The 22,536-nt window shown below is 41.2% G+C and overlaps 1 protein-coding gene across 2 annotated transcripts; it reads left to right on the top strand.

The window, feature by feature from the left end:
- The first annotated feature begins 637 nt into the window (after nucleotides 1-637).
- On the top strand, nucleotides 638-21,205 carry LOC114907198 (zinc finger protein 347-like). 2 transcript variants are annotated; one of them, XR_003796692.1, is made up of 4 exons: nucleotides 638-742; nucleotides 3,120-3,246; nucleotides 18,755-18,845; nucleotides 20,081-21,205. XR_003796692.1 is itself a non-coding variant. In XM_029242596.1 (3 exons), exons 1-3 carry the CDS (start codon nucleotides 725-727, stop codon nucleotides 10,826-10,828), a joined length of 1,644 nt encoding a protein of 547 aa, XP_029098429.1. In that variant the 5' UTR covers nucleotides 691-724; the 3' UTR covers nucleotides 10,829-13,110. The 2 variants fall into 2 exon arrangements, 1 of the variants encoding a protein (XP_029098429.1); XM_029242596.1 differs by lacking the exons at nucleotides 18,755-18,845; nucleotides 20,081-21,205 and adding an exon at nucleotides 9,330-13,110 and having other exon boundaries at nucleotides 691-742.
- The last annotated feature ends 1,331 nt before the right edge of the window (nucleotides 21,206-22,536 follow it).

Here is a 22,536-nt window from a genome sequence, read left to right on the forward strand (position 1 = left end):
ACTAATATTGTGCTGTTATCTATTTCCAATTTTATTTCTGTTAAGAGCTTCTTCATTTTGGGGGGAGCTCTGATGTTAGGTGTATACATACTTGTAATCGTTATAGCTTCTTGGTAGATTTACCCTTTTCTCATTTCATAATGTATTTTGTCTCTTGTGTTAGTTTTTTCCTTAGTTTATTTTGTCTGATATTGTGCAGTCACCCCTGCTCCCTTTAGGATTGAATATCTTTTTCCATCCTTTCACTTTTCGCCTTTCCATGTCCTTAGATTTGTGAATGTTCACAGTTGCAGCTCTGACACACTCTCTGTGTGTCTCTTGCTCTCTGTTTTCCTCCTGTTACTTCTGCTAGTCGTCCCTGCTCAGGCACACTGTACAGTGGTGAAAGGCAGGAGCCCTGGCCAGCCCGCTTCACTCCACTGTAACTTCAGCAGGAATTAATCAAGTGTTTCCTTCTGATCATGATGTTTGATGGAATATTCTTGCTTAATAACAATATTTTTTTTCCTTTTTTTTTTTTTTTTTTTTGCGGTATGCGGGCCTCTCACTGTTGTGGCCTCTCCCGTTGCAGAGCACAGGCTCCGGACACGCAGGTTCAGCGGCAGCGGCTCACAGGCCCAGCCGCTCCACGGTATGTGGGATCTTCTCAGACCGGGACACGAACCCGTGTCCCCTGCATCAGCAGACGGACTCTCAACCACTGCGCCACCAGGGAAGCCCTGTCATGATTTTTAGCTGTCCAGTAAGTTTTAAATTTTACTATCATGATAATTTTATTATTAATCTGTGCAAATAATGTATAATAGTAATAACTTTTCCAATTTTGAGTCAGAGTTATTAGTGGAAAAAAAAGAAACTCTTTTGCCTTTGTTAATACCTATCTAAGGCTAAATGGACAAAATCATAGTTTTTAATATAGTTATTATATTGAGGTTGGAATTAAAGTATTCTTCTATTTTTTCATGTCTCTACTGTTATTTTTTAGTAGCCCATTATGGAATTATGTGGACAAATGCAGTTGAGTACGATCGATAACATTTTCGTTGTCTGGAAGATCCTGAAATGCACATGAATAAAAATGATGATGAAAAAAATTGTCTGAAAATTAGTCCAGATAATACTCCTTTCATTTCACTTGATATAGTGTTGACATGTGTGTGCATACATTCATGGATGTACAATTCCATGCTTTAGATAAAAGTCATCATGATTCTGAAACTATGTATTTTACCTGTTTGCAGTAGAAATTATATTTTTAATATATTCCATGGCCTTGAATATTTTCTATACTATTATGTTAATGGTTTAAATAGTAATACAGTTACTAATATTTTGTGTGCATATGTGCGTGCACACATGTGTAATGGCCTTTTAGGCCGTTCCACGTTGTTCACCTTGAACTTCATTCACGTTTTCTCAGGGAACTGTCTGGCAATGTACTTTTTTTTTTTTTAAGCTTCCAAGAGCATTTTGTTTATTTAACTTCCTCCTTCTCCTCTCAGTAGCACTTAGTATGAACACAGCATTGTTCTGAGGGCTTTAAGAATATTAATGTGTTTAATTCCCATGCACGAAGTGGATCCTAGTTATTACCCTCATTTTACAGTGGAGGAGCCTGAGGTTCAGAGAGAGGTTAAGAGACTTGCCCAGGGCCACACAGCTGGGATGTGGTGTGGCTGAGACTCGAACCCAGGCAGCCTAGCCCAGAATCTTGAACACACCACCCTGAGCTCTTCCCACAGACAGATTCATGCTGATGTGAGCACTGGGCAGCAGTGGGCCCTGGTGCTTGGTGTGGAGTCATCCTCACTGCCCCTCACACAGCCTGGTGGGGCTGGCACTGCCTTTCCCAGCATGCCCCTGCCTCACTGACGTGGCCCCCAAGCCCCTTTGGTCCAACATAGGGCCCTCCAGACCGTTGGCCACCAGCAGCTCCACCAGGGGACGCTGTGGTCCCATGTGAGCCACTGCGTGTTTCTTAGGTAGCTCCTGTCTGCCCGCCCGTTTCTCCCTCCCTTTGCCAGACAGACTGGCATTTTCCATCCCGTTCACACACCCCTTCCGTGGAAGGGCAGTGACCTGTGGGAAGCCACAGTCAGATGAGGAGGCTTAGGGCAAGGCTCCCTCCAGGAAAACGGGCTCTCCTTCCATCTCCTCTTTTTCCTCTTCCTTCTAAAGGATCCCAAGGGCAGAGGAGGGTGGGGTGGCATTTGAGGGGTGTTGGGAAAGCCCTGAGATTCTGGCAATGTACTTTTAATGCTGTATGTGTTACTTAACTCTTTGATTTTAAACTTCATTTCCAAAGTCCAACCTTCGGAGTTCGGCTGCTTGCTGTGTGATTCCTTAGTTTCTTGACCTGAGTCGAGTTTCTCAGTGTCTGACACAGTTTTCTCCTCTGCAGTATCGGAACAGGTCTTTAATGAGCTGTGTTGTCGATAAGTTAATACAAGTAAAACATTTAGAGTAATGCATACCACGTAGCAAGTGTTCAAACAGTGTTCGTCTTTGCTGCTGTTATTATCATGATAGGAGGTTTTGAGCTTTCCTTAAACCCACTGTGGACTCTGTCATCTCTGAAGACACCACTCAGGCTCCTCCAGGTTTAATTACCCTCAGTGTGTAGAACATAATATCTAACACTTCCATATAGACAACCCGGCATTGAATTTTTATTTGTATCTATTTCATGTATTTCCTACAAAAATGATAAATCTATATCTATTTGAAGGATATCGTAATCTCTATGACAAAGCATAAGAAATTAAAATTAGACACACGAGTAGCTCCAAATACCTTTAAATGACTTTCAGAATACATACTTTTGCATAGCACAGGGAGATCAGCTTGGTGCTTTGTGACCACCTAGAGGGGTGGGATAGGGAGGGTGGGAGATGCAAGAGGGAAGAGATATGGGGATATATGTGTATGTATAGCTGGTTCACTTTGTTATAAAGCAGAAACTAACACACCATTGTAAAGCAATTATACTCCAATAAAGATGTTCTAAAAAAAAGAATACATACTTCAACCTAATTGATCTTTTCACCTCTACTCATTTTATATGCAAATAAGAACTCTGCTCATGGCCCCTTGGCGAAATGTTTTTTTTTTTATTTAAGGCACGGTTGACCTTCAAGGATGTGGTCATCGAATTCTCTCCAGAAGAGTGGGAATGCCTGGACCCTGCTCAGAGGGCCTTGTACAGGGACGTGATGGTGGAGACCTACAGGAACCTGATCTCTGTAGGTGAGGATAACTTCCCTCCAAAAGTTGGGAAGGTAGTTTTGCATTTACCATTGTTTGCCTTTGGGGATCGCCTGCCTTCCTTAACTGAACTCAAAGTCATGTTGACCGGGCAAGAAAAGTTTTGTGAGGTAGCATCAGGAGTTTTGGGGTTGTTTTTTTTAATTTTTTTTTTCAGTTTTATTTATTTATTTATGGTTTCGTTGGGTCTTGGTTGCTGTCCGCGGGCTTTCTCTAGTTGCAGTGAGCAGGGGCTTCTCTTCGTTGTGGTGCGCGGGCTTCTTGTTGTGGTGGCTTCTCTTGTTGCAGAGCTTGGGCTCTAGGTGCGTGGGCTTCAGTAGTTGTGGCTCACAGGCTCTAGAGCGCAGGCTCAGTAGTTGGGGCGCACGGGCTTAGTTGCTCCGCAGCATGTGGGATCTTCCAAGACCAGGGCTCGAACCCGTGTCCCCTGCATTGACAAGCGGATTTTTAACCACTGCGCCACCAGGGAAGTCCCAGGGAAATCCTAGCATCAGGAGTTTAAACATGCCCTTTCTTCAGATGATCTGGCCACTTCATGATATGCCAGGAGTTTTTCCAGTGCTTGAGTACGTCTAATGCCCAACCGGAAACTTTTAAAATATTTCATTCCCTGTGCTCTACCCCTGTGCTTTTGATTCAGTACTTCTTAGTAGAGAGCTGGATATCTGTATGTTACATTGTTCCCTCTGCACTGAGAAGGAGGCAGGCAGTGGCTGAATTTGTGAAACATTTTTCCAGACCCATCTGTAATGTCCTCACTCTCATGTGAACGGAGAGCTGGAATTCTGGAAAAGCCACAGCAGTTGACATTTCTTTCAATAGGCAGGAATTTCTATTTTTGATGTGAGTGTTATTTGCATATTTGAGGAAGAGGAAGCACTCTGGACTGTGAAGAGTGACATGAAAATAGCAAAAAACCAAATGGGTGGGAATGAATCGAAATTTGAGCACAGATCAGATCTCAGAAGGGCAGAGAGGAAGCCACAGCATTAGTAGTGTTTGGGAAAGTCTACCCAGATGGAGAGTACTTTGGGAAAACAGAAGTTTATTTGTTGTCAAGTCTGAGAGGAAATTTTTCTTCTCCCTGAGTTATCACTGTCTCTCAACATGTAAAATGTATCATGTCACCCTCCAGTGGTGCAGGAGCTCCATCAGCAACAAAGGCAAAGTCTTTATCATGGTCTACATCACTTGGCCATTTGGCTTCTGTGGACTTGTTATTCTTTGATTTTGAGAGTCACGAAGAGGGTTGTTTTAAAGAAGGGTCTATTGCTCCCTCAGCTCTCCTTTTGGACTTGATTCCCTTCAATGCTCAGTTCTCAGTTCTGGCACCTCAGAACCTGCATGGAGCTGTCTCAAGCCCTGTCTGCTTGTTTAGATCCCTCAGCCATTTTTTCTGTTCTGACTTGGCCACACACATCACGGATGTGTGTAATAGAGAGGTGCATTAGGTCTTCTCTAACTGTTACTTAGGAAAACTGTAAAGACAGTGGACAGAGAGATCCTCTTTTTAATCCCTAGTCCCTCCTGGGGAGAACATATGAATCTTTCTGACTAGCTTGGAATCTGTGGGTCAAGCTCATGGTTCCATGTCAAGGACTCATAATATCTGAACCCCATATCTCGTGTTTTTTTCCTCTGTTAGTGCTCTGCCTTGTAGGGAAATATATATTCTTTCTGATTTCATATTCTCCCACATTTGCATGATTTTGCCTGTGAAACTTATTTTGAAATACATACTCCCAGGGTCTGAAATTTTATCCCATTTCTTTGCTGTGATAATGTACCTGCAGTTAATGGACAACTTCTGCTGGACACTGTGGAATGGGTTTACTGTGTTACATTAAATTCTTTTTTAAAACTAAATTTATTTATTTTATTTATTTAATTTTGGCTGCGTTGGGCCTTCGTTGCTGTGCACGGGCTTTCTCTAGTTGCGGCGAGCGGGGGCTACTCTTTGTTGCAGTGCACGGGCTTCTCATTGCGGTGGCTTCTCTTGTTGTGGAGCATGGGCTCTAGGTGTGCAGGCTTCAGCAGCTGTGGCTCACAGGCTCTAGAGCGCAGCCTCAGTAGTTGTGGCACACGGGCTTAGTTGCTCTGCAGCATGTGGGATCTTCCCGGACCAGGGCTTGAACTTGTGTCCCCTGCACTGGCAGACGGATTCTTAAGCATGGCACCACCAGGGAAGTCCCAACATTAAATTCTTGATGGCAAATACTTTCCCTCATTTTTGCAATATTTCCTGCTACGTAGAAAATCACCACTATAAGCTAGTTAGTAGCGGGGTGAGCATGTTCTAGGATGCAAAATAAAGACCGTGATTGATAAGTCTTTCCAGTTCTTTTTCTGGTTATGAGGAATGTTATCAAAGCATGTCTCAATAGCACTGTGACAATGTTGTTTACATATACTACTGATCATCCCCTTTGATCCTCAAGAAATGGTATGGGAATTTCTCCTAGAGATAACGTTGTCCAAGTTCACATCCTCAAGTTAGGCTATTGACTAAACTGTTGTTGATGCCATATTTTTTGTCACCTGTGTGCCCACTGTTCATTCCACATCCACCCTTAATTTTGCAGCATCTTAATGAGAGAGCTTGGGAATTCCCTGGCAGTCCAGTGGTTAGGACTTTCACTGCCGAAGGCACGGGTTCAATCCCTGGTGAGGGAACTAAGATTCCACAAGCCACGCCGTGGTCAAAAAAAAAAAAAAAATTGAGACAGCTTATGAAGTGGAGTGATACCTTCAATGATGAACCATCATTTGTTTTGTTTACGGCACTGCTACTTTCATTTGGTACTTTTCTATGCATAATAAATGGTCTTGATTTTATTTCTTTAATCATCAGGTCTGTGTATTTGATGTTGCTCTTAGTGGTTTTGTTTCCTGTTTTCCATGTGTGGTTGGTTGATTGGGGAAGAGCCAGCCCCCTTATGGTAGAATTGGTGATTAGTTCTTTATATAGTCTTGATATTCTACTACGGCGTAGATCATTTGTAAATATTTTCTCCCATACAGTAGATTACTTTTGACTCTACTGAGTGTGCTCTAATGCACAGTAGTTTATAACTTTGAGGTAGTTCAAATTGCTGCTTTTACTTTGTCACCTGTGATTTTTGTGTTACGTCTGATAAATCATTGGTGAATGCAATGTCAGAAAGCTTTTCCTGTATGTTTACTTCTAGCAGTTTTATACATTTTGGTCTTTGGTTTAGGTCTTTCATTAGTTTTGTATATCATATAAGTTAATGGTCCAACTTAACTGTTCTGTATTTGGATAACTGGTTTTCTCCACATCTTTTTTTTAATAGACTGCCCTTCCCCTGTTGAGTTGTCTTGACCGCCTTGTACAACATCATTTGACCATGTACAAGAGAATTTTTTTTTGACGTCTCTACTATTCCACCAGTCTCTCTGTCTTTATCTCTGTACCACACTGTTGTGATTAGTGTAGGTATGGAGTAAGTTTTGAAGTAAAGACATGTGAGACCTATGACTTTGTTCTTTTCAAGCTTATTTTGCTGTTCAGCATCTTTTGAGATTCCAAATGAATCTGTAGGGTGTATTTATCTATTTCTTCAAGAAATGCTATTGGGATTTTACTAGGGAGTGGGTTGAATCTGTTGATCACTGTGGGTAATATTGACATCTTGACACTATTGACTTCAAATACATGAATTTAGGATATCCTTGCATCAATTTGTGTCTTTTCTAATATTTTTAGTCATGTTTTTAGTTTATGGTGTACACATCTTTCTGTCCTTTTATAAGGTTATGCCCAAGTGTTTAGTTTTATTTTATTTATTTACTTATTTTAAAATTTTATTTGTTTTTATTTGGTTGCACCAGGTCTTAGTTGCTGCTCGCCGGCTCCTTAGTTGTGGCAGGCAGGCTCCTTAGTTGTGGCATGCATGTGGGATCTAGTTCCCTGACGAGGAATTGAACCTGGGCCACCTGCATTGGGAGCGTGGAGTCTTAACCACTGCGCCACCAGGGAAGTCCCCTTGTTTTATTTTTTGATGTTATTGTAAATGGAATTGTTTTCTCAATTTCTTTCTTGATTTTTCATTGTTAATATATAGAAACACAATTGATTTTTGTGTGTTCATTTAATATCTTGTAATTTTTCTGAGTTCATTATTTCTAGCAGATTTTTAGCAGGATCTTCATGGTTTTCTACATATTACATCATGTTGCTTTTAAACACATGATTTTGTTTCGTTTTCTATTTTAATACTTCTATGTCTTTTTATGCCTATTTGTTCCTGCTAGGATTTCCAGGAATAAGCTTTTAGAAATAGAGCAGGTATCCTCTTCCAGTTTCTGATTTAGAAAGAATGCTTTCAGTCTTTGACCAGTGAGCCTGATGTTAGCTGTTGGCAGTTAATATATGTCCTTCAGTGTGCTGCGGTAGCTTTTTAAATTCCTTGTTTATTGAGTGTTTTTATCATGAAAGCCTGTTGACTTGTGTTATATGGTTTTTACTGCATCAGTTGAGGTGGTCATTTTGTTTCATTCTGTTAATGTACTGTTTTACAGCAAAAGTTTACGTATCTTGAACCATCTTACTTTTCAAGAATATATCACCTTATTTTATATAATCCTTTTAGTGTGGTGTTAGTTTTAGTTTACTTTTTTTAATTAAGTAATTAATCAATTGATTTATGACTCTGTTGCGTCTTCGTTGTTGCGCATGGGCTTTCTCTAGTTGTAGTGAACAGGGGCTACTCTTTGTTGTGGTGTGCGGGCTTCTCATCGCGGTGGCTTCTCTTGTTATGGAGCACAGGCTCTAGGTGAGTGGGCTTCAGTAGTTGTGGCACGTGGGCTCAGTAGTTGTGGCTCACAGGCTCTAGAGCACAGGCTCAATAGTTGTGGTGCATGGGCTTAGTTGCTCCGCGGCGTGTGGGATCTTCCCAGACCAGGGATTGAACCCATGTCCTCTGCATTGGCAGGCGGATTCTTAACCAGTGCCCTAGCTGAGAAGTCCCCCATTTCCTTTTGATGGCCTTATTCTAGTTTTTCCTTCAGGTTTCAGCTAAGAACAGTCTTGCACATCTCATGGAATATTATATCTGTTCTTTGTGAAAATATGCATGGAAATGGGACTCAGGGAATATTGAATTTGATACCCTACATAGCAAATAATGTAATAGATGTACAACTGCTTTATATCTAAAATATTCTATTCGCTCTCTTTTTAAATCTCTTTCATTTTGGCCGCATACCCATAGGATAACTTCCACAGTTAAAAATTGAACAGTACTGTGTTACTTGCTAAGCCAATTTTTCTTTTCTTTTAACCTCCTTATTTTTAGTTGTCTCATACAGTTTTATTCACACATATATGCAGTCACAAGGAGTGATACCCCATGTTTATTATTCCCTGTGCTTCACTGAGGCCCTTATCAGTCCTGGTCTTTCTTTACATGGTCCCTTGATGCTGACAGAAACACTGTCATTTGCTCCCATATTTAAGTTGTTCTCCTGATCTCCCCAGTTTCCACAGCATTTCTTCAGCCATCACTCCACCTTTCTCATTACTCACACTGTAAAAATGATCCCCTTTCATCCACTGAACAACTTTCTCAGGATACGACTTAAATTAACATGTGCAACCGTGATGACTCAGAAACCATTTGAAGGAGGGATTGCTGAATAACAGTATTAGTTACACAGCTCACTTCTTGTTGCATCTCCTTTGAGTTTTCCTTTCAAAACTACTGGTATTTGTATGTTGAGTCTTAATTTGTATATGCTTTGTGGTTATGGTGGAAAAACTTTTCTTTGAGAGCTAATACAAGTTTTTCCAATTGAATGTTTTGTCACAGTGTGTTTGCAGGTAGGCTGCCCTAAACTTAAGTTGAATTACGTGTAATCACTGTTTCTTTAGTAAAGAATCCTATTCTTTAGTGTTCCTAAAAATCTTTAACGTCATGGTTGAGAAGTTTCATAACTGTGTTTGGTAAAAGTATTACTTTTGGTGTAACATCATATATTCACCATGAAACATTTATTCATGCAGTGTAATGAGTAGTATACCTATGGTCCTTTTTATCTTGTAGATCTCTCTCATATACACGTGATCAAGAAATTACAACTAAAATCAAACACTGATGTAGGAGAAATATTCCCAACAGTGATGTTGGGAAGCCATGGAAGCTGTGAAATCAAGCATTTTTACCTACAGGAAATACAGGAGAATATGCATGACCTTGGGGGTCAGTGGAGAGATGATGAAAGAAATTACAAAAATATCCCTACATCCCCTAATGAAGATATCACTTATAGAAGAGTTCGACATGGTGGAAGGGATTCAGGAAAGAAGCCGATTGCAAATAGGCTGGCATTATGCTTTTCGGAGGAACTGCGTATGTTTAAAAGTAAACAGAAAATCTATGAATTTCATCAAGCTGATAAGAGCATCAGCAATAGTACCTCATTTTCACCATCTCAAGAAATTTCTCCTACTGGCCAATCCACAATTTCTAATATACATGGGAGTGATTTTATGCATCTTTCAATACTGACAGAAGACCAGAAAGCACACAGGGCAAGTCCTTACAAATGTAATAAGTATGGGAAAACCTCTCCTAAAGGCTCAAACCTCAGTAGATATCAGAGAATCCACACAGGAGAGAAATTGCGTAAATGTGATGTGTGTGACAAAGTCTTTAGTCGAAATTCACACCTTGTAAGTCATAAGAGGGTTCATACTGGAGAGAAACCTTATAAATGTAATGAGTGTGGCAAGAGGTTTAGTCAAAATTCACATCTTACAAGTCATCAGAGAATTCATACTGGAGAGATGCCTTATAAATGTAATGTGTGTGGGAAGACCATTTATTCTGCCTCAGGCCTCAGGAGACATATGATAATCCATAGAGAAGCTAAACAATATAAATGTGATGTATGTGGCAAAGTCTTTAATCAGAATGCAGTCCTTGCAGTTCATCACAGAATTCATACTGGAGAGAAACCTTACAAATGTGGTGAATGTGGCAGTGTCTTTAGTCAAAAAACACACCTTACAAGTCATCTGGTAACTCATACTGGAGAGAAACCTCACAAATGTAATGAGTGTGGCAAGTTTTTTCGGGATAAGAGAACCTTTACAAGGCATCAACAGATTCATACTGCAGTGAAACCTTACAGATGTAATGAGTGTGGGAAGTTCTTTCGTGAGAAGCCAACCCTTACAAGGCATCAGCAAGTTCACACTGGAGAAAAACCTTACAAATGTAATGAGTGTGGCAGAGTCTTTAGTCAAAATTCAAACCTTGCACGTCATCAGAGAATTCATAATGGTGAGAAACCTTACAGATGTAATCAGTGTGGCAAGCTCTTTAATCGAAAAGGAAACCTTGCAGTTCATCAGAGAATTCATACTGGAGAGAAGCCTTACAAATGTAGTGAGTGTGGCAAAGTGTTTAGTAAAAATTCAAACCTTGTGTGTCATCAGAGAATTCATACTGGGGAGAAACCTTACAAATGTAATGAGTGTGGCAAAGTCTTTCGTTACAAACAACGTCTTCGAATTCATCACAGACTACATAATGGATAGAAACCTTGCAAATGTATCGAGTGTGGAAAAGCCTTTACTCAGGTCTCAACCTTTGCTACACATCAGAAAATCCATACTTAAGAAAAACCATATAAATGTATGTGGAAAGGTCTTCAAAATTCAAACTTGAAAAAAATATTAAAATGTGAAAATTCACACCTTACAATTCTTTGGCGAAATCACAATGGGGAGAAACTGTACAAGTATCATGAGTGTTGTAAAGTTTTTGTGTGTGCAGCCTCTCTTACCGCCAGATAATCTATAATGGAAAGAAACCTTGCAAGTATAATGACTGTCTACATGTGTTTAATCAAAATTCATACCTTATAACCTGCCCAAGAATTCATACTGGAGAGAAACCTTGCAAATGTAATGAGTGTGGCAAATTCTTCAGTGTGCTTTTAAGCCTAACTGAACATCAGGTAATCCATGATCTTGAGAGAGTTTAACAGTGTAGTGAAGTGTCAAGGCATTTAGTAGGTGTCCACATTTTTGGCTTTATTAGAATACTTATTCTGGAAAGAAACCAGATAAATGTAATTATTGTGGCCAGGTCTTTAGAAAAGGAATTTATTCACCAAGTAATTCATTCTGGAGATTACCTCACAGATGTTATGAACGGGAAAACCTTTCCTTGGGGCTAACAGCTCACCAGGCATCAGATAATTTGTGCTGGATTGTTATGAAATTATTCCTCCTACGTTTGCATCTTTGCCACTGTACTATTGTCTGTCCCAGAGAAATCCCTGTTTGAGGTGGGAGCACTTTCCGCACTTCTCATAGACTCTGCCTCTTAGTCTCAAGCAGCAAAATACCCCTCTTATTGTTTCCTGGTGCCAGGACTACCTGCTTAGCATTTTGTAACAGTGTTTGGGGGAGAAGGTGACAGCCAGTCTCTGTGATGTGTTTGTGATTCGGACGTAACCGTTTTCTAGAACTGCAACATAACTTCAGCGGAAGTGCAAGGATAGTGCACACTTTGTGTGGTGAGAACGTTTCTGCAAAACTTTGTTTCCAGTTGCCAATTCCCTCAAACAACTACAAGTTGCTAATGAACATCACTGCAGTGTAGCAGAGACTCTTCCTTTTCCTTGACCCCTTATTTTCTTAGTTTACACATTTTTCTTTTACTTTCTTGAGCTTTCACCAATATGATATTACATTTTAAATTTCAATTTCATTTGTAATTTTCTAGTATATAGAATTGTGATCGATTTTTGCATGTTCTACTTGTGTCCTGATACCTTGTAAATTATTCTTTTTCCAGAAATGTTTGTAGGTTCTTTTGTTTTTCTACATACACCATGTAATTAAATTTCCTATTTATGCTGTACGAAATTACCACAGAGTGCCTTAAGTAAACAGATTTATTCTCTTCTTTTTCTGTCCAGAGTTGTAAATGGACCCAGAGCACTGGGCTCTTTCGGGTGCTTCAGGTCACAATTCGTTTTCTTTCCTTTCCTGAGTTCCAAATATCACTTTCATCCTTATCCTCATGGTCTTCATGTGGGTTTGCACGACACACTCTTAATTAATCAATGCTTTTGTTTAGTTATCTTCTTTTCATTTGAGCATTTCCTGAACACATCGTTTAAATTAGGCCACCATCTCAGTCTACCATTGTATTAATATATATACCTCTTCATCTTACCTAACACAGTCATATCTTATTTAATAATTGCTGATATTCCCTTATACAGTGTAAGCTCCTGAAGGCAGGTTATTGTATTTCTTCCTACATATTCAGTGATTGGACTCATTCCCCATTGACAGAATGAGTGAATGTACTTTATGAGTGCAAAGACGGTTAGTGTGATGGATAGGATCATAGATCAGTAGGTCAGATGGTCAAATAAATGTGATTATATTTGTGGACTGAAATTTAATTGTCCTGTACTTTACAGCCTAATAATGTTCTGAATATTTGTCATAAATTCTCACACCATAATTTGTTCACACATGAATTTTCCGCAACACGTGCTAAACAGTTGTAGCTCATGAGTGAAGGGATGTCTTCATGAAGTTTTCTTAAGCCACAACATTTTAAATTCAAGATTCTTTTTCAAATGCTCCATTCTGTCCCCATCACTAAATAGCAATCCTATTTCTCAGGTCGGACAGTTTCTATTTGTGATAGATTGCCTGGAAAACAGGAACTGAAAGAAACAGGTTTATCATTCTCACCTAACAGGAAGTCCAGAGGGTGCTGTGTTGGATGTGATGGGTCCTCTCCCTTCTTCCTCCATGACCACGTAGTCTTCAGTGTTTTCCTAGCAACTTGGCTGCTGGATGACTAAGGAGAATGACCATTGTGACGTAAAATCCTTTGCAATTTTAGATTTTGTCTCCTTTTCATAGAAATATTAATTTGAGACATCTTTTCCCAATATTTTAATTTGCGTTCAATATCCACCATGATTTTAACATGAAATGTGAATTTTCAAGTTTCGTATTTCTATCTCAAGAACAGAGATAGGTAAAGGGAAAAGGTGTTAGGGCCAGATTGTATCTATGGACTTTGTTCATTTTCCTGATAGTGTAATATTCCGCGTAACACCTGGCCGGTCTGCCCAGTGTTCCAAGTGTTGGGCAAAAAGTATTAGGCCCGTAGTGTTTTCTGACTCACAGATATATTTCCTTGCTGCTCTGATTCTAAACACAGTGAAATAATCCTTCAGTTTTAATATAATTCTGATTCTGGTATCATGATAAGAAATAGAAGAATCCTTTATTTTTTCTGGCCATGCTGTGTGGCTTGTGGGATTTTAGTTCCCAGACCAGGGATCGAACCCTGGGCCCATGGCAGTGAAAGCGCCGAGTCTTAACCACTGGAGCAACAGGGAATTACCCCAGAAGAATCCATTTTGAGATGTTTTCAATTCGTCATCCTACCTGAAAGTGAGAGATATACCAAAGGCTTGTAGTTCAGAAATATTATTATTATTTTTTGGCTGAGTTGGTGGATCTTTGTTGCTGCGTGTGGGCTATCTCTAGTTGCAGCGACTGGGGGCTACTCTTTGTTGCGGTGTGCGGCTTCTTGTGGCTTCTCGTTGCAGAGCATGGGCTCTGGGTGCGCAGGCTTCAGTAGTTGTGGCATGCTGGCCCAGTAGTTGTGTCTCGCAGACTCAGTAGTTGTGGTTCACAGGCTCTAGAGCGCAGGCTCAGTAGTTGTGGCGCATGAGCTTAGTTGCTCCACGGCATGTGGGATCTTCCCGGACCAGGGCTCGAACCCGTGTCCCCTGCATTGGCAGGGGGATTTTTAACCACTGTGCCATCACGGAAGCCCCATATTTCTTATAAATCACAATATCAGACCCAGAGATGCCGCTTTTAGAAAGGCACCCAAGATGTTTGAAACCACGTATCCACATAAGCATCTTATCCAAGACTCAACGTGCAGTAGACTTCAGAATATACATCTTTGTGAGAATCCACACAGAGCAATATGTTTGCTAATGCTTGAACCTGAAGATCAAAACTGTGGAACAGGTCTTCCCTGGTGGCGCAGTGGTTAAGAATCTGCCTGCCAATGCAGGAGATACGGGTTCGAGCCCTGGTCCGGGGAGATCCCACATGCTGTGGAGCAACTAAGCCCGTGTGCCACAACTACTGAACCTGTGCTCTAGAGCCCACGTGCCACAACTACTGAAGCCTGCGTGCCTAGAGCCCCGTGCTCCACAACAAGGGAAGCCACCACAGTGAGAAGCCTGCACACTGCAGCGAAGAGTAGCCCCTGCTCGCCACAACTAGAGAGCCCACGCACAGCAATGAAAACCCAACGCAGCCAAAAGTAAATAAATTTATTAAAACAAAAAAAACTGGAACGTAGCGTTAACGTTGGAGAAGAAGCATTCAAGTGTAATGAATATTGTAAAGTGTTTCATCAGACATCCACATGTTTGGTATAATAAGAGAATTCTTACAGGTCAAAGTATACAGGTATACTAAACATGAAAACCCTTTTAAGAAACAGTCCGTCCTCAGGGGTCCCCAAAGAACTTATATTTGTGAGAATCCTCACAAATATAATGAATTTGGTGAATATTTTGAGCAATTCTTCAATAGACCACACCTCAGAGAATGCATACTAGGACTAAATCCTTTAGTTGTCTGAGATTAACCTGAGTTATGACATACTTCAGAATAATTACAAATCACAGCATGTTAAAACTTGTGTATGAGAAGAGGAAGGAGATATGTGGAAATGGCCCATTATCTTCAGTGTATGAATAATTATTTGAGTTTTCTTCAAAAGGCTTAATTACTATTTATGTCTTTCAATCTGAAGGTTAAAGTCTGTTGATCTTATGCCTTCATTACAGGCCTTCAATGATTGTTTCTGGGAAGGAAGCAGTAACATAAAGGGGCCAACTTTGTTAGGCATGGTTCCTTCACATCCATGTTCCCTGGAAAAACGAAGACCCTGAATGATCAAATTCAATAGTGTGTGAATTAGTGGCAGGGCGGGGCAGGGAATAATGTACAATTATGACATGACTCATCGTGCTTATTACGTTCAGGGAGCCCTTCTGTGGATAGGCCAGTGTGGGTTATAGGACAGAATCGTCTACCAATTGACCATGAGTAAAGCAGGCAGGACATTAAGGGACTGGGCTTTTCATGGCAGGAGAGTGACAGGTTACTAGGGACTGATTATCAGGTAGATATAATGCACAGGAAAAGTTGGTCACTTTCTCCATTGGATGGTGATAGCAGTCATGTACATGTATGTTTAAAGGAAATTAGTTTTATTCTTTGAAATTGAAGAGAGAACAGTTATGTTGAGAGGAAATTTAATCAAAATAGTATGTGTGTGTATGTGATTCGCCGTTTAAATGCTGCCATTACATTTTGCTATTGTTCTAAATGTATCATAGGTCTCCTGTTTTAATTCATAAAATCACATGAAATATATATATTACAAATATATACACTGCAAGTATACCCATTACAATCTTCATTCTGAAGTATATTTATTCAGTAAGGTAACTTTCATCTGATTTTCAGGTGTATTTTTTTTTTTTACAACAAAATATCAATAGATGCTATATATAAGATTTTACACTTTGTTTTTTTATGTATAATAGAGATCGTTTCAGTATAATGACTTTCTGCACTCTTTTAATACCTTTTTACACATAGCCATGTGTTCCCCTAATTTCTCAGCCCTCTTGCATCAAGGCCAGGTCTTGAGACCAATTTTGCCCAGTTGTTTGTGCATGGAAGTTGTGTGTTTCTCATTTGAATGAGGAAATCATTATTTCTTAAACATCAGGATATCACACCCAGCAATTCTACTTTTGAAAATATACCCAAGAGATTTGAAAAGATTTTTTTCATGAAAACATCTTGTATAGCATTGATGATGTGTGGAATCTAAAATACGACACAAATGAACATACCTAAAAAACAGAGTCACAGGTATAGAGAACAGACTTGTGGTTTGCCTAGGTGGAGGGGGACAGGTAGCAGAGGGTTGGATTAGGAGTTTGGGATTAGCAGATGCAAAGTAATATATAAAATGGATAAACAACAAGGTCCTACTATATAGCACAGAAAACTATATTCAATATCCTGTAATAATCCATAATGGAAAAGAATGTGAAAAAGAATATGTATATGTGTAATTGCTTGTGTCATTCCTCTTTGTACATTTTCATGTGACGCAAATTTGAAAACAACCCCTTGATTTATGCAACCTCCAAGCATTTCACTGACGTAAAGGGAGAAATACAAATTAAATATATAACTTGGACAAAACAGTATCTTTGAAAAATGTATATGATCGACAAGATGAGATTCCTCAAAACCTGAAAGTCGAACTGCCATATGACTCAGCCACTCCACTCCTGGGCACATGACTAGGAAAAAAGAAAACGCTAATTTGAAAAGATACAGGCACCTGAACGTTCATAGTATCACAATTTACAGTAGCCAAGATATGGATGCAACCTAAATGTCCATCAACAGATGAATGGATGTGGGGGAGTCCCCTGTTGGCCTAGTGGTTAGGATTCCAACAAACGTGCAATGAGATCTCTGTGAGTCGGGAAGAGGAATGTAGTGTGTATATTATTAGCAGGTGGAAAATTGTCGTCTTTCCTAAGCAAGACATCAGGAGTTTACTCTTGAATAAGCATGCAGTTTTGTATGAAAGAGTCTGATTCCATATTTGAGGTCTGACTATAGACACCTTTAAGTCTCACTACAAACTGTTCCTCTTCTGCTCACGTGAGCAGGGCAGGCTGATAATAAAGCTGAGTGCGCCTTCCCTTGGCAGTAGTTGTAGGTTCACGCAACGAGCAAGTACCATCACCTCAGCCCGGTCCTGTATCCAGAATAACACAAGCCCATCAGCGTTCTCTGCTCTCTCTAGCCATTTTTAAAAACTTGGGAAGTCTACCCTGCTCTCCCCAGAAGGCCTCATTACATAACAAACATTTTCCTAACACGTTATTTATTTATTTTTTTGCCGCGCCATATCGCCATGTGGCCTTCAGGATCTTAGTTCCCCAACAAGGGATCGAACCCAGGCTCCCTGCAGTTGAAGCTGAGCTCGGAGTCCTAACCACTGGACCATCAGGGAATTCACTCCTAACACTTTAATGTATGGAGTCATCAGTCCTGCCATCGAATCTAAACTTTGAGTGGGGATCCATCCTTTTCCAATGGAGAAAGCCTAAGTAGAAACTAACAAAAATGTGTTGGGAGAGTTAATAGGTGAAATTTCTAGTGTATCTATCAAAAACTCCCATTGTGTACGTTCATTCTTAGAAAAAAGTCATGAACATTGATCTTTTTCAATTCTCTCACGACCCCCTACCCCCTTCTGGAAATCACATGTTAGTTCTATGAGTCTCCTTTCACTGTATTTTGCGTTTTTTGTTTTTTAATTTTTTAGATTCCATATATAAGTGAAACCATGTGGTATTTGTCTTTGAGTTTTTTTCTCTTAGCATAGTACCTTCTTCATCCATCCATGTGGTTGCAAATGGCAAGATTTATTTTCTGGCTGAGTAATGTTCCATTCTATATATATACACCACGTTTTCACTATTCATTCGTCCTTCCATGGTGCTCAACCGAGTCTTCACATTAGATGGATGAGGCATTTTGCATAAACATGTTTTGTACCCTCTGACCAGGGATCCCCCTAGTCAGTGTAGGACCCAACCTCAATCATATATATATATTTTTTTTAGAAGATGTTGGGGGTAGGAGTTTATTAATTTATTTATTCGTTTTTGCTGTGTTGGGTCTTCGTTTCTGTGCGAGGGCTTTCTCTAGTTGTGGCAAGCGGGGGCCACTCGTCATCGCGGGGCGCGGGCCTCTCACTATCGCGGCCTCTCCTGTTGAGGAGCACAGGCTCCAGATGCGCAGGCTCAGCAGCCGTGGCAAACGGGCCCAGTTGCTCCGCTGCATGTGGGATCTTCCCAGACCAGGGTTCGAACCCGTGTCCCCTGCATCGGCAGGCGGACTCTCAACCACTGCGCCACCAGGGAAGCCCTCAAATCATATTTAAGGTGCCCCAGGCGATTCCAATCTGGGTCCATCATTGAGCATCGTGACTCTGAATCCCCCCATTCCTGAGGGCTGAGATCTGGGCTGAGGGTGAGGGCTCTGCTCTGCGTGGGGATGGATCAGGGCTCGTCTGTGACCTGCAGGGGATCGTCGGGTCCAGCTGAGGTGCCCGCTGCTGCTGGGTACGTGAGGGCCTCACCAAGAGGGGAGCGAGGTCTGAAGAAAGGGTGGGAAACTCCTGTGTTGGTCTGTGTGTGGGAGTTACTGTCCTGAGTCCCTCCTGGGACAGTGGGCAGCAGAGGACCATCTGTTCCCCATGCTGAGGGCTTCCCTGTGTGTGTGGTGGTGACTCAGGAAGGGGGTGTGTTGATTCTGAGCATTAAACAGCATCTTTTCCACTTTCAGGATAGACCTCTATACATTCATCTTGTCTAAGGAAGAAGCCCTTAAGAGGCGAAAGAGGAAAGAACTGGAGTCTGCAATGGCTCTTTCTCAGGTAATGTCATATTCTCGGTTGGTTTTTCTGTCTGTCCTTCCTCAAATGCCCTTCTTTGGACTCGGTAAACTTGTCTGACTCTGAAGTATCCTGCCTGACACCTGTACACACACCGTCACCCAGGTCCTTCCCTCAGGGCCTGATAGCTCCACTTAGATCCCGTCTCCCCGTGACCCAGTGACCTGGAACTTGTGAAGAGGCTCCACTGGGTGTAGTCCTGGGCGGGGCTTCACCCCCATGCGTTTAGTCGGGGTGTCAATGCCATTGGCCAGCAGCCACTGCTTAGGGGCCCCATGTGGATGCACTGTCTGCTCTCTGTAAACCAGGATCTAGATGGTGCACGTGAAAGTCGGGTATTATTGTGCACAACACCTGGTAAGATCTGGAAGTCAGGCCAACTAAGGGTAATTTGTTCTGACTTATTCAAAGGCAATTGAAGCTAAGTGGGCAAGTCACTGACTGAACCTTAATGACTGGGAATGGAATGGAAAGTTCAGAACTGGACATCAGTGATAGAGGGTGTTTTATTCCAGCCTGGAATTTGAACCATGAAGTCAACCTAAACCTCTGACCGTTGGAAATTCTTTATATCACTTTCATCACCTCCATTCCTGAGAGGTTGTCTTTTTACTCTGTGGATTGTATCTTTTGACACATAGTATTTACCTTTGATGCAGGTTAAGGACCAGCTTTATTTTTTTGCTTGTAGATATCTAGTTTCTCAGCACCATTTGTTATTGAGACTGTCCTTTCCCATTTGTTTAGTGTTGGCACCCTTTTCTATACATTTTCCATATATTCCAGGGATTGTTTGAGTTTTCTAATCTGTTCCATTGGCTTATGTATCTGCGCTTATGCCAGTACCACATCATCTTGATTACTTTGTAATATGTTTTGAAATCTAAAACTGATGGGCTTGGTCGATGGTCATGATCTTCAGGTCCAAGTGCTTCCAGCCCTGGCCCCGCCCCGGACAAGGGTGGCTGCCTGCTGGATCACTTCGGTGAATGTAAAAGCTTTAAAGAAAATTTCATGAAGTGTCTCCAGGGCAATAGTTTTGACAATACATACTTTGCAGAAATGAATCAAAACAATATATTTAGAATGTAGGATGGAGAGGCAAACTGATGTTACAAGAACCCCTGGAAAAACTGGAATCTGGAGATTTGTTTGTTTTGTTTTCTTTTCTTTTTGGCCATGCAATGTGGCATGCGGGATCTTTGTTCCCTGACTAGGCAACGAACCTTCATCCCCTGCAGTGGAAGCACTGAGTCTTAACCACTGGACCACCAGGAGGTCCTGGGGTTTGGAGATTCGCTAGATGGAAAATCAGAGAGAAAAACTGAACCTTGATGGGAAGAAGACTGCAGGACAGTGTGGGGTCATCTGGACGACGTCGCCGCGCTGATGACCTTGCCACTCCAAGGGCGTGCTTGTAGGTACTGTGACACAGGAAGGGGCTTTGCGGATGCCCGAGAGATGCCGTTGAAATCAAGATAGACACCCCACCCTGGCTTATCTTCTAGGAATCCCCAAAGGATTTTGGAAAACCATTGTCCCTTTTAGATTCCCATTTTCCCCCAGGTGTGTTAGGTTTTCTCATTAAGTCCTAGAGTGTGACAGGGCCCCCAGGGAGGTAAGGTGCCAGGTGACATCTGCGTAGTGAATGGAACTTTGGGCTCCTGTGTGGTGCTGGATTCACATCACAGGCTCTGTGTCTTTTCAGTGCTAGTGTGCTAAATATTCACGATTAGCGGTCTGTTACGTAGACAGAGATTGTCAGGAAAACTTTTTGTAGCAAATGGTTTCCTCTTCATACTCATAAATATATATGCCCTTTATTTCTTTTTTGGGTGTGTGGATGCTGCGCTGCACAGCATGCGGAATCTTAGTTCCTTGACCAGATATCAAACCTGTGCTCCCTGTGGTGGAAGCATGGAGTCTTAATCACTGGACTGCCAGGAAGGTCTCTGACCTTTATTTCTTTTTTTTTTTTTTTTTAACAAAAATAGAGGACAAGTTCAGAAGTGGGAAATGGTCTGGCTTTTGAGATATCTGACTTCTTGCTTTTTTTCTGGTGATGCCGGAGCACCAGGTATCTTTCTAACCAAGTGTCATTTTCTGATTTGTATCAGACTATGTTTGTAAAACTGGATGTTTAATTTCAAGAACTCATTTGTTGTAACTGCAAAAAAAAAAGAAAATAAAAATGACTGACTCTATCTTCTTTTTCAAGAGTATTTTGGATATTTGGGGGTCCCTTGAGATTCTGTTAACTTTATAATTTTTTAAATAAATTTTATTTATTTATTTATTTATGGCTGCGTTGAGTCTTTGCTGCTGCGCACGGGCTTTCTCTAATTGCAGTGAATGGGGGCTACTGTTCATTGAGGTCCGCTCCCTGTTAATTATAGCGTGATTTTTCCTATTCCTACAAAAATTGCCCTTGAAATTTTCATAGGGATTCCATTGAATCTGTAGGACACTTTGGGTAATTTGGTCATTTTAAGAATATTAAAATTGGACTTCCCTGGTGGCGCAGTGGTTAAGAATCTGCCTCCCGATGCAGGGGACACAGGTTCGAGCCCTGGTCTGGGAAGATCCCACATGCTGCGGAGCAACTAAGTCCGTACGCCACAACTACTGAGCCTGCGCTCTAGAGCCCCTGTGCCACAACTACTGAGCCTGCACTCTAGAGCCCACGTGCTGCAACTACTGAGCCTGCACTCTAGAGCCCGTGTGCCACAACTGTTGAGCCTGTGCTGTAGAGCCCACGTGCTGCAACTACTGAAGCCCGCACGCCTAGAGCCTGTGCTCCGCAAGGAGAGAAGCCACCGCAATGAGAAGCCCATGCACCGCAACAAAGAGTAGCCCCCGCTCGCCGCAACTAGAGAAAGCCCGCGCACAGCAACAAAGACCCAACACAACCAAAAATAAATAAATTAATTAAAAAATATTAAAATTGGAATATTCCAATCCATGAGTACAGGGTGTGTTTCTATTTATTTGTATCTCCATGAACTTCTTTTAGAACGTTTAGTAGTTTTCAGTGTACACGTCTTTCAACTCCTTGGCTAATTTTTTCCTAAGTGTTCTATAGGACTATTCTCTAATTTTCTGTTGACATTGTTCATTGTGTATAGAAGTGCAACTGATTTTTGCGTGCTGATTCTTTATGCTGCAAGTTTCCTAAAGTTGTTTTTTGAAGAAGTAGTTTTCTCGTGAAATCTTTTTGGTTTGTGCATACAAAACCTTGTCACCTACAGAATAAGAAAATTGTACTTTTTCCATGTGGGTAACTTTGAGTTTTTGGTTTTTGTCTTACTGTTCTAGATAGGGCGTTTAGTATTTTCTTGAACAGTAGTGCAGAGTGTGCATCTTTCTCTTTTGTTGTTGTAAAGATTTAGTAGTGCGGACTTCCCCTGTAGTACAGCTTACACTGCCTGGTGTAAATTTTGATAATTTTGATATGTTTTTTTAAAATTTATTTATTGATTGATAGATAGATAGATAGATAGATAGATAGATAGATAGCTGTGCTGGGTCTTCGTTGCGGTGCCCGGGCTCTCTCCAGTTGCGGCAAGTGGGGGCTACTCCTTGTTGCCACGCGTAGGCCTCTCACTGTGATGGCTTCTCTTTGTTGTGGAGCATGGGCTGTAGGCGTGCAGACTCAGTAGTTGTGGCATGTGGG

The sequence above is a fragment of the Monodon monoceros genome, unplaced genomic scaffold (assembly GCF_005190385.1).
Source record: "Monodon monoceros isolate NGI ecotype Baffin Bay Population unplaced genomic scaffold, NGI_Narwhal_1 Super_Scaffold_10, whole genome shotgun sequence".
Classification (NCBI taxonomy): Eukaryota; Metazoa; Chordata; class Mammalia; order Artiodactyla; family Monodontidae; genus Monodon; species Monodon monoceros.